We start from the raw sequence: 12,854 nt of genomic DNA, 5'->3' as shown, positions 1-12,854 counted from the left end.
GTAGTAACCAGAGCACAAAAAGAACTACAAAATTCAACTGCTTTACGGCATACGTCACTTCCCCCACCACTTCGTCAAATGTGGACGTGAGAGGCCAACCAGCGTTTGTTTTCGGCTTTCGTGCGTATGTTTTTGTCATGGGGGTTGTTTACACCGGTTTACACCTGGCCACTTCATGCGTTTTCTCAGATCGGATAGCTATCCGATCGTGAAAAGACCAGGTGTAAATGTCCTCCGAAGCGCATTTGAGACGGATTTGAATCCGATCCCTCGAACCACTTCAGGAGGAGATCTGAGACGCATTCCAGACGAAACTGGACAAGTGTAAATGCATCTGGTTGTTGAAACCACATGTAAATTGTACTCCTCCCAAAAATGCTAAAAAAAAAAAAAAAACATGTGAGAGCGTGTTATAGGCTATATGTTATATCCAGATATGATGACGCTACTGGAACACGCATCACCGCAGATGAGCATCTATTCATAAGCCAACGTGCAAACTATCGCAAATCAAAGTGAAAGTAAGCCACAGACGCTTAACACACAATCATCATCATTAAAAGTAAAGAAACGAAATGATCTTATTAGGGCTGTTACTGCTCTCTCTTATTGCGTTCGTTGATTTTGAAATTTTAGCTGATGATCTATAAAATGCAGCTCATATCTGTTGCTTTCGGTGACGTGCACTCCATTAAATCTGCATAGGCTATAGCGCGAGAATTGAAGATCGGATTTAAATCCGTTTCGCAAAAATAAATTTATGTGACCAGGTGTAAATGGAATCGTTTTGATAAATCAGATAGCTATGCCTTACGAATTAGTTTGGCAGCTGAACTCAGTTGTTGTGAGGTGTATTTATCACGTAGTCCTGAGGGATATCAGACGACGCTGTTGACGTTGATTCCTGCGATTATCATGAGAACAGTTTTCAATATCTCACATAATCAGGACATAAATAAGCCTAACGTAGAGGTTGTTAATAGTGTAAACGAGCACAATTTGCAAACTATTATGATAAATTGCAATAATCATGTCTAATGACATCATAACGGCCAATGTTATGAAATAATGCGACGTACATTTAACTTTATTGATGTTATCTGGCATTTTGTAATGTTTACATTCCAATAAAAACAACACAAATTAAATTATACAGTAGGCCTAGACTATAGACTATTTACTTGTGATTTAGCTGCAATCATGTAAAAACGTTATACTATATTTACGACAGTGCAAGTATTCCACAGCGACTCTAGGGGTCGCTGTTTGACAAAAACACAATTTCTACTTAGTGTGGCTTTAACTTCAAATAATACTAATAGTAATTTAAAGATGTGGTAGCATTGGATCTGGACGGGAAGTTGGAAGGGGTGTGTCGCGATTCTGCCTTCTCACACCGCGACACAGGTTCGTGGATCTGAGTGTCACGATTTCGGTTTCATATCGCATATCGTTACAGCCCTAGACTGAACTGATATTCAGTACAAGATAGAAAGCCCAAATTACACCCTTTGACTTTGCTTGTAAAGTTATTTTTTTTAAAGTCTTCTGCACTATGACAAGAAGAGATACATAAAGCGTGCATCTTTTGGGTCAAAGTGATGAAAACGGATTCTCAAGGATTTTTTTTGTTACTGTTTGGCTTTAGACTAATTTAAATTAACCTGACTTACCATTGCATTCATGTGCATTTTTTTTCTCTCTCTTTGTGTGTGTAGGAAGGAGCATCTGCTAGAAAGGCCCAAACACCAGCCATGCAGCCTGTTCCCAGACCAGGTATGGAAGAACTCCTTTAAGATTTAAGGAATAGTTTGTGTAATTTGATGGCTATAATATTGCATATATAGCATATTATTTGAGGTTGTTATTTTAACTTGTCTGTTACTTTTTAAAACCCAAACCCAACTCGCCCTCAAGCCATCCTATGTGTATATGACTTTCTTCTTTCAACCGAACACAATTTGAGTTGTATTAAATAATATTCTGGCTCTTCCCAGCTTTGTAATGCCATTGAAGAGTGCTCGAATTTTTGAAGATCCAAAAAGCACATCCATCTATCATAAAAATAATCCATATGACTCCAGTGAGTGATTTAATAAATGTATTGTGAGGGGAAGTTATGGGTTTTTGTTAGAAAAATATCTATTTAAATTTGTATAAACCATTATAAAGATTCCGGAAACAGAATTTTCATTTTTGAGTGAACTATTCCTTTAAAACAACAGAACATCCATCTAATCATCCAACTAAAGTACTAATTCGCTGAAAGATGCCAGAAATGATTTACTCCATAATCTGATATGTGAGGTGTGTTCTGTTGCACAAGGATAAAGATTAAAGGATCGATTCGCTCTTTTGAACTTGAGATGGGAACACACAGCACACAATTTCACAATTTTCACACACATTTTAGATGCACAATTGAAATGTTGAACCTGTTACTGTTTATCTCATGTTACAAATGTGCGTAGTTGTAGCATGTGCATGAATGATTTCACATTTTCTGGCTAGAATAAAAAATTGTCCATGTGTTTTTTTTCTTTTCTTTACTTTAGTCTCTCAAGCAAGACCCCCTCCCAATCAAAAGAAAGGTACGTCTTTAACAATGTGGATGAGGAAAGGAAATATGCTATTTTGAACAAAGCATGCTTTTATAATTTTTTCTTTATCAAATTATGGGGTTTTACACCTTTTATGTAGTCAAAAAAAAAAAAAATTAAGACATGGTGACAGTTCTCAAGATTAAAAATATTTATTTCAGACATGGAAAGCTTATGAAAATTATACGTCTTTCTAACTTTGCTCTAAAATATTTTATTGACTTCTCATAGGATCTTTGCAGAGAGCTAGTTTGTTTTACAAAAAATTCAGTTAGTGGATTTGTTTGTTTTTTCCAGGTTCTAGAACTCCCATTATCATCATCCCTGCTGCTACAACATCTTTAATCACAATGCTCAATGCCAAGGATCTCTTGCAGGACCTCAAGTAAGTGCTGATTAGATGTGCTTGATTCATAGGAAAGTTAGGTTGACATTAAAAAGCTAAATTAAGGCTGTTAAATTAAAGGTAGGGTTGGCAATTTTCAGAGCGGCTAACAGTGGCAAGCTAGCTTTGAAAGCATGAGATCCCACCCTTCCTTCAGAGTGTCTCCAAAGCCATGCCTCCTTCAAAACATGAACAGTAGAGTTTGCAAAGCGTCACAATTGTTAAATTTCCACGTCTCAAAGCACATAACATCACAATAATAGTGAACATAAACAACTTACAGAGCTTACTCTTGTACCACCTGTCTGCTGCAGATTCATTTCAGCATTGATCATGTTGATCTAAAAAATGCATAAATCTGAGTGAGGACATGAACAGCTACGGGTAGAATGTCACAGGTTGCCATCTCGTAATTACGGTTACCTTTTTATTTACGGTTATAAGCATTCAAATTCAGCGCAGAATTCTGTTGTAAACCATAGACCTCAGATATATATAAATATAAGCCGAACTTCAAAGAACTAGCAGACTATAGCCGACTGCAAAGTGCGTGTAAGGAATTAACTCTATATCAGCAGGTATCAATAGAGTCTATACAAGTCATTCAAAAGCTTGTCAAAATGTTCTGACTTCGGTACCAATACCAGTATTTCTCTCTAGCTTTTTGAGTGCTGTTGAATGGATTCTTAAACACCTTTGATTGGTCATTGTGTTGACGCGCTCAACATATATGTCTGTGATTGGCTACAATGATCAACAATGACATCTTTCTTCATTTTAAGCGGCTCATGTTATGAAAATATTCATGTTTTGGAATGCTTGGGTAGGATAGCATGACATTAGCTAGATCAGCCTTCTGTCTGTGCCATCTTGACTGACTTGCTCTTTTATCACTTTCATCACTTTCACTTTAATTCTCATGCACTAAGAACTCGTTTGCTGAACTGAACATCAAACCAGTTCCTACTCTCACCGACGGCCCCGACGCCGATTCAACTGTCGGCTTGGTGTGTCCCGGCCTTAACCGGAACCATGCTATTGTGACAAAGTTGAATGTTTTTACATTAATGTAATTTGTTACTATTGTTGATAAAAGTTTATTTTATCTGAATTTTAACTTAAGCTCAGTGCTTTACCAATAAATAAACATGCAATATTATTAAGTATTGCACTTAAAAATGCAAAACAATAGTTATTTTATGATTTAAAATAGTTTTATGATTTAAAATTCCTCTGACCATCTGTAGAACTAAGTGGCACTGATGCTACTGCTCTCTAATGGTAGTCTTGAGCCCTAATGCAATTGTGATCTAGACAATGTCCGCACTGTTCGTTCAATTGACATTTGTTCAGATACTACAGTTGCAAATGTAAATTGGTCAAATGCATTTTATATCACTGTTGGAATTGTTTTACTCAACAGATTTCTCACATCCGAGGATAAGAAGAAGCAGGGCATCCAGAGGGACAACGAGGTTCTTCTGCAGAGACGTAAAGATCAGGTTCAGCCAGGCGGTGCCACGCTCAGTGTCACTGTACCCTACAGAGTGATCGACCAGCCGCTCAAACTGGCCCCACAGGACTGGTGAGCCTGTCTTTCGCAATATCTAGAAGCAGAGCTTATAATTTTAGGAGCTCTGTTACAACAACAGGATTTACCTATAGGTTAATTTTTGGCCATTGTTGATAATAGAGGCGTTCCTACAAGTGTTGGGTGTAACTAATTACTTTCTCGAAAAAGTAAAGCGAGGGATTACTCTTCATTTTTCTGTAATTTAATTAGTTACTTCTGATGTAATTGAGCTAAATACGTTTTAGAGTAACTCACCCAACTCTGGTTTCTACATGAGTACTGATGCACCACTTTGTTTTTTTTTGTTTTTTGCTGAAACACAGAAATAAAGTTAATTTAGCCAAAAAAAAAAAAAATTATTTTATAATCTAATAATCAAATTTAATATATATATATATATATATATATATATATATATATCTATATATATATATATATATATATATATATATATATATATATATATATATATACACACACACACACACACACACACACACACACACACACACACACACACACACACACACACACACACACACACACACACACACACACACACACACACACACACACACACACACACACACACACACACACACACACACAGAGACACACACACACACACACACAGAGACACACACACACACACACACACACACACAGAGACACACACACACACACACACACAGAGACACACACACAGAGACACGCATAATTGTTTCTACTCTAGTTTATTTAAATCTAAACATTTAAACTAACTTGTTATAGAGAGGCTCTAATAACTTGTTTTTATGACAGATTTACTCAAACAAATTAAATCAGATGTCACTAACAGGTTAAATAAAAAATGACTGTAATAGTGCATATATTTAGCAAAACGACATTTATTGTTTGAATTTCATGATAAAATTGATTATTATCACAATTCCTATTCATATATAAAGTATCAAAATATAGAGCTTATTGCGATTTATTGGATGGAAGGCACGCTAAAAATTTTGTTAATGCATCAACTGAAAGATTGATCTTGGGATTTATGAATTGATTTGAGAGACGTTGTTGTTTGTTCTCAGGGATCGTGTAGTGGCTGTCTTCGTCCAGGGTCCTGCCTGGCAGTTTAAGGGCTGGCCATGGCTGCTGCCTGATGGATCTCCTGTGGATATATTTGCCAAAAGTGAGATTGGTCTGGGGAAACGCAACACATTATTTACAATGAGGGTTACTTGAATTTCACACACATGGACGCAAGGATTGGAAAGTCTGTGAAAACGAATATAGGTCCTTCAAAGTGCTTGAATTAAACAAGAACTGAATTTGGTTAGAGTAGCATGGTGCTATTACAAAACTTGGCCTTTATGCGCAGCCAAAGCCAGAACGATGGGGAGATAATGTAAACTGATATTTCCTACTGACATACTACAGCAAAAGATATAAATAACTGAAAGTACTGATGTGCATAAGACTTTTGCACAGTACTGTAGATAATTTTATAGATATAATCTCTCTCTCTCTCTCCAACTTTTGTCCTATTGTGCTTTATATATAAATGGTGCTTTAGAAAGTCCTTGAAACTAGTGTTCATGACAGCGCAAACCCTGTACAATACACCACATTGGTTATGTACCTAGAAAGAGTGTTTTATGTCATGCTATTGTTTTAGTCCGAGCCTTTCACCTGAAGTACGATGAGGCACGAACGGACCCGAACGTACAGAAGTGGGACGTGACCGTGCTGGAGCTGAGCCACCACAAACGACACTTGGACCGGCCCGTCTTCCTCCGCTTTTGGGAAACACTGGACAGGTCAGGATTGCAACTCCTTTCACCTACATTTAACATAGCACACACTGGAGAGGAATGGCTTCTGACAGTGTACTGTTGTCACATGCACTACCAACATGTGTCAGTGTTTTTGTTACATACGCTCATGGTCAAAAAAATGGGCCAAGACAAAAATGGTCAAATATTTAGTGGTCTTTTAATGGTCTTGACCATTTTAATCACAAAACTCTGGTCGGGAAATTGGCAAAAATTGCAAAAATACTGAAGATAAATCAGCTGAGCATGAAATAGCCTTCCCCTTTGTTTTCTTTAAATGTTTAAGATGTGTGGGTAAACTTTCAGAACGAAGAATGAGTTGTTCCACTCAATGTTGATGGCTTCAAAACAGTTCATGAGAATTTGAAAAAACGTCTCCAAGTTTGTTTAAGTTTAATGTCGGACCAAATGTTCACTATAGTGTTTAAATCTGGACTCTGACCAGGCCAAAACATGAGCTTGATGGACTTGTGCTCAAGCTGCCACTTGGTTGTCTTTGCAATTTGGGCTGGAGCATTGTCTTGAGAAATATCATCTGATCATTCCTCTTTAGAAAATAGCTTGTGGGAAGCAAGCCATTCTGCAATATTCTCCTGTACTCCAAAGCATTAAATGACTTTTCACAGTGAAGCAGCTCCTCACACAATGACACAGTCTCTTTCTCCATGCTTCACTGTGGTAGAGATTCATTTTTTATTATATTTCTCAGCAGATTTTCCAAGATGCAGCTTTGGAGCATCAACATGTTTCATTGTGATTCTAAGAATATGGGAAGTTGTGTGTTGGAGTAGGGATGCACCGATATGAAAATTGACCGATACCGATCATTTTTTTATATTTGAAAGCCGATAACCGAATTATTGGCCGATAAATCTAAATCCTAATTTTTACATAATTTTTGAGAGCCTGATTGCAAAAACAAAAGTCTCACCATTAAAAGCAAAGTGCCAAGCACACAATTATAATGTTCTCATTATAATTTTATTTAGCCATATGACAGACTTGAAGCACTTGTTGTACTTAACTGTATTTTCCTTTTTCGAACGGTGTGCATCTAAAGTGACTCAGATGAAGGAAATAATCCATCATTTGTCAGCTTTTATATATCAGCCAAATATTTATTATCAGGCCGATAACGATAACATTAAAAATGAACATATATCGGTCGATACCGATATGGTGAGTGATATATCGTGCATCCCTAGTGTGGAGTGATGAATGTCTAAGGCCTTCACATGTCTGCCAAAAACACACAAAAACATGTATGTGTTGTGAGGACATAAATGAATTCTGACAAAACAATGAATTAATAAAAACACAGACTTTTTTTTATGTATACCACTGTTCAGACGTTGAGGGTTGGTATGATTTTTTTTGCCAAGGCTGCTTTTATTTGATCAAAATACAGTAGAAACAATAGTATTATAAAACCTGTATTTCAATTTAAAATAACAGTTTTCAATATTAAAGGGTTCATGAACTGTATTTTTAATTGTTTAATAATGTTCTAATGTTCAGTCTCTGAAAAGCCTGCATCTTGGTTAAAAAAATAAAAATAATCGGCAGTAAAATGAAGCAAGCAAACAAACGAACAGTCTTACTAATGTGATCTGACTGGAACTTCCATTAAAATGAAGTTCATCAATGATTCTATAATGTTATGAAGAATTTAAAGTGTTTTTCTGCACTTCAAAATGCCTTGTAATCAGAGGCGTCGCTATTGTTTATTTTCTCTTAAAAAAAAGTTTAAGAGTTTATTTTATTTGAATTTTTTATTGCAATTCTCTTTGTACACTCTGCAGTTATACAGTCTTTCATAGACTTCACATTTTAAACACTAAATGTAAACATTTTATTCAATCCATTACTTCTATATATATTTATATATTAATGTGCTCAAGCAAGTGGCAAAAACATTTAAACATTTCCTTATGTTAAAATCACAAACATTAAATTAAAACGGTAACACTTTACAACAAGTTCATTAGTTAACATGAACTAAGAATGAACAATACTTCTACAGCATTTATTAATCTTAGTTAATATTAGTTTCAACATTTACTAATACATTGTTAAAATCAAAGGTTGTATTTGTTAACATTAGTTAACCCACTGTGAACTAACATGAACAAACAATGAACAGCTTTATTTTTATTAACTAACATTAACAAAGATTAATAAATACTGTTACGGTGATGATACACAGGGCAACTTTTTGAGCAATGTTGCTGGGCAATCTTGCAGAGCGACTGTTGCTTGGGCACTTTCCCATTGAAAATGGGCAACAGATTTCTATCTGGATAATTTAGATCGGTCGTGGGCCCTGTGTCTCATCTGGTTGCCCGTTGACGGCAACATTGCTCAAAAAGTTGGGTCCCACTTTATATCAAGTGGCTTTAAGTACTATGTACTTACATTGAAATTAATCATTTGATACAATGTACTTATTGTGTAACTACATGTTTTTACATTGTACTTACATTTTAAAAATTCCTGCATGTAATTACAGCTGTAATTAATTTATGCAATTACATTTGTAATTACACAGTTGACCCTTCCCTTACACCTTAAACCTACCCAATCCACCACACCTGTCCCTAACCTTACCCGTATCACACCTCAATAGCAGCAAAAGTGTTTTACAATACAACATACATCAAAAAATAAGTACAATGTACTTATTGTGTTCAAGTACATAGTACTTAACGCCACTTAATATAAAGTGGGACCAAAAGTTGCCCTGTGTATCATCACCTTTACAAAGGTATTGCTCTTTGTTAGTTAATACATTACAATGAGGTTCATTAGTTAACATTAGTTAAAGTGTTACCATTAAAACTTACAATTGACAAAAGCAGCTGACTCGTGATTTTTTTTACTTTAGCATTTAAATCTTTATATAAAAAGTCCCGCAGGTCGTACAGAACTTAGTTTCTCCACTTCAGCAACGAGTGTCATCCATTGTGCAGATGAGATGCAAGGCCCTTGCACACACACAGGCTAATATAACAAACTGTACAGTGTATTTATCAATACATTTCTTTTTAATTTTGACCGCATCAGTTAGTTTTGCTACTCATGGTAAGTATTTTGCTGTTCTTTGCTTTACCCGGGCTAAAAGTAAAAAGATGACCGTTAAAAAAAATAGAAGTAGCCTATCATTTAATGAAATGCTTTTATGATGAGATTACTACATTTTCATGGCAATCTGCTAATTTTGACCACGTTCTGAAACTTTTGAGTTTTGAAACTTGCAGGATATTTCTATTGTACAATAACCTCTTAATATGCCAAAAGAACAAGGAAAATTTGATTTCTCAATTCATAACCTCTTTAAAATTCCTGCGGTAGTGAAGTTGAATTTCCAGTATCATTACTCCAGTCTTCAGTGTCACATGATCCTTCAGAAATCATTCTAACATGCTGATTTTCTGCTCAAGAAACATTTCTTATTATAATCAATATTGATTATGATAGTGCTGCTTACTATTTTTGTGAAAACCGTGATACTTTTCTTCAAATCATTTTTTTATAGAAAGTTTTTGTAACATTATAAATGTCTTTTAGTGTCCTTGCAGAATAAGTCTTGATCTTACTGATCACAAACTTTTGAACAGTACTGTAAATTACTTATATTTAAAGAAATAATCTTATCGATCATATTTCTGTTCCTCTTGACAAATACCGGTAATCGAGTTTCTGGGTTTTGGTGTATGTAAACATGTTACATGGTGTCTCTTGAAGTTTCTTGTTGTGAGAATGAGAAGTGTTTGAATCTGTTTCAGATAATTGGCTAATTTAATGCTTGAGAAATGAAACTTCATATTGTCCAGCTCAAATAATAATTTCAATAGAATTCTGTAGCTGATTATCCCTATATTTTCCCTCCCAGATACCTGGTCAAACACAAGGCCCATCTGAGGTTCTGAGCCTGCTGTCTGCTCTTCGAGATCTTCCCTCCCTCCAGAGACCTGTCAAGATGGACTACTAGACCCCCGTTCCTCTCAGCCCCCCCTGAAAGCACTTTGGATTTCCATCTGCTTCACCTTCTGCTGGCACCAGTTTGATTTCTAGTCTCTTCCTCCACCTGGAGATGAACAGGTCAGGGTGAGCAAGAGGAAATTTGGATGTTTGGGTTGGTCCTTGTCATGTTTTCTCAGTAGATTTGTATTTTTCAATTGTAAAGCTGTTGGTAATCAAGGCAGATTCAAAAGGAGATATTTGATGCTTTTTTTTCTCTCTCTTTTTTTTGTAAAAACATGAGCTGGATAATGGAGAACCATTAAAAATGGTGACTCGCTGATATGAATAAAATGACTGCTACGTCTAAAAGCTCTTGTAATAACCGATTCACTTTGTTCCTTTCTTTTTTGTCCTTTTTCTGCCTTCTGTTCTATGAAGCGTAGAGTAGTGCATTGAAGTTCACTGCACAAATGCAAATGGTAAATTTAAGTCAGACTAGAAGAAGGCCTTGTGGTTTAGCGTGAGATGCCCTTGTTCAAAACCAACAAGACCACAAATAATAATCAAAGTAGAATTATTGAAAAATAAATATCCAGGATGCTACGGTTACATAAAATCTGTACTTCAGATTGTTCATGGTTAATATGCTCTGTTATTCTGCAGTATATTGGAAAATTTGGGAAAGTTTTACCCTGAAACCCAAGTACTGCTTGCGTCTAATTGCTATTTTTGAAATGGAAAATTCAGTTGCTTCCATAAGGCAAAGTCAGTTATCTACAAGGGTACACTTTTTCTTTTCTTTTCTTTTTTTTTTTCTTTTTGATTGTTGGTTGGTTTTGTATAAATGCATTTAAAAGTAATGTTTGTTTTTAAACATTTCTGTTGAATGTGGATTATTATTAAATAATATTAAAAAGTTTAAACAAGTGGTGATGCATGTCTTTCCTCTTTGTTTCATTAGAGCCTGTAATTAGTTTGCAAACTGGAAGGCTTACACTGTCTCTACACTGGATGTGACAAATCACCAACAGTTAACTCTTTCTAACATATTCTACGCACTTGCGAAACGCTACTTATGACAACAGTAGAAATGGATTTGAAGAAACGGCCTCAAAGTCCGACAACGGTCATGTCAGATGTAGATGTGGCGTTACAATATACAAACAATATTAATTACTAGTCAGACATTTCAATTTTCGTTTTAGAAGTACAAAAGGTAGTTTGTTCTCAATGTGAGGTCACAGTTACAGTTGATTATGAAAATAAGTCAGAACTGGGGTTTAAACTCACAATTGCAAGAAATAAAGTCAGAATTGCGAGATATAAAATTTCAATTGCAAGAAAAAAATCAGAATCATGATATAAAAATGACCCTTTTCATTCTGTGGTGGAAACAAGCTCCCATACCTACATCTCAAACTGCTTCATGGTGATTTGCCATACGTCTCTAAAATATTGAGAAACGCATTTAATTTATATTTTTGTAATTTCTCATTTTAATATAGCTTTTTGCATCTAATCATTTGTGACTAGGGCTTCTGTTTTGCAAACACCATTCAATAATGATGTGATTCACATAGATCAAGTTTTGCAAACGTGGTCCTACATGGCCAGATGTGAGCATCCTCTTCTTATTAACCAGTTTAGTTAGTTCAGCTGCTGGCAGTTTCATTAAATCAAGCGGACAGCCATTTTGTGTTTGCTGGTCCACTGACAGGGTTTATTTATGTCTGTTTGTTGGCATTGCAGTGGTCGTCATCAGAAGAAGAAATATTACGCTTATGTAGTGAAGAGCAACGTATGCATGGATTAAAATAGCAGACTAAGGCTGTAAAAAAAAAAAAAAAAAAAAAGTTAAATGGAAGAGAGATGATTATCGAAGTCTGGTCTTTCAAGTTGAGAATGTTGCACTGTGGGATTCCATATGTGTGTCATTGAATATTGTACATTTTGACACGTAGTTTTGAAAACGAACGTTAAGGGTTGTTTTAAGGACATGTTCGTGCATGCCCGTAGCCCAGGGACGTGCGGTCAGGGTAGGGAGTGCCTCACCAAAGGAAATGTTGACATTACATTTATTAATTCCAAGAACTTTATTAATTCACCACATTATTAATTGCATTTATTTTATTCCAAATATAAATTTTTGTAACAAAAATTTTCAGGAATACACATATAATATACTCATTTTGCCATTGTTTGCTCCTAAAACCATTGTTTCATGCAGGAAATGCAAGGCCATGGCCATTGAGGCAGAGGTTAGCAGTGCCTCTTTGGTCCATAGAACCAGAGAATGTCTAATAGGAAGACGGGCTGTGATAGAACGTAGTTTACGTAGGTTTGCGAATGCGCAGTCAGTTCTCATGCTGTCAGGGTGCGTTAAATTGGACATTATCCCATTATAGTAGAGCTACTACTCTAACGAAATCCAAATTTTAAGCATTTTTTACTGTGGAATTATTTTGTTATGAAGCTTTGAACTTGGCACTTTACACAATGCAGAAAGAGCCGCC

At 35.7% G+C, this 12,854-nt stretch overlaps 1 protein-coding gene across 1 annotated transcript in view; it reads left to right on the top strand.

Annotated features, from left to right (window-relative positions):
• cdc73 (cell division cycle 73, Paf1/RNA polymerase II complex component, homolog) overlaps nucleotides 1-12,173 on the top strand; it is a 41,602-nt gene extending 29,429 nt beyond the window's left edge. The window contains exons 11-17 of the mRNA XM_079875858.1: nucleotides 1,719-1,776; nucleotides 2,556-2,591; nucleotides 2,898-2,985; nucleotides 4,409-4,570; nucleotides 5,635-5,735; nucleotides 6,222-6,363; nucleotides 10,271-12,173. Coding sequence (XP_079731984.1) covers nucleotides 1,719-1,776; nucleotides 2,556-2,591; nucleotides 2,898-2,985; nucleotides 4,409-4,570; nucleotides 5,635-5,735; nucleotides 6,222-6,363; nucleotides 10,271-10,307 — 624 coding nt within the window. The 3' untranslated portion in view covers nucleotides 10,308-12,173. The remainder of the gene's footprint in view (nucleotides 1-1,718; nucleotides 1,777-2,555; nucleotides 2,592-2,897; nucleotides 2,986-4,408; nucleotides 4,571-5,634; nucleotides 5,736-6,221; nucleotides 6,364-10,270) is intronic.
• The last annotated feature ends 681 nt before the right edge of the window (nucleotides 12,174-12,854 follow it).

The sequence above is a fragment of the Squalius cephalus genome, assembly GCF_949319135.1.
Source record: "Squalius cephalus genome assembly, chromosome: 7".
NCBI classification, from domain to species: Eukaryota; Metazoa; Chordata; class Actinopteri; order Cypriniformes; family Leuciscidae; genus Squalius; species Squalius cephalus.
Note: the sequence above shows the minus strand (reverse complement) of the source record. Positions and strands in the feature narration are given on the sequence as shown.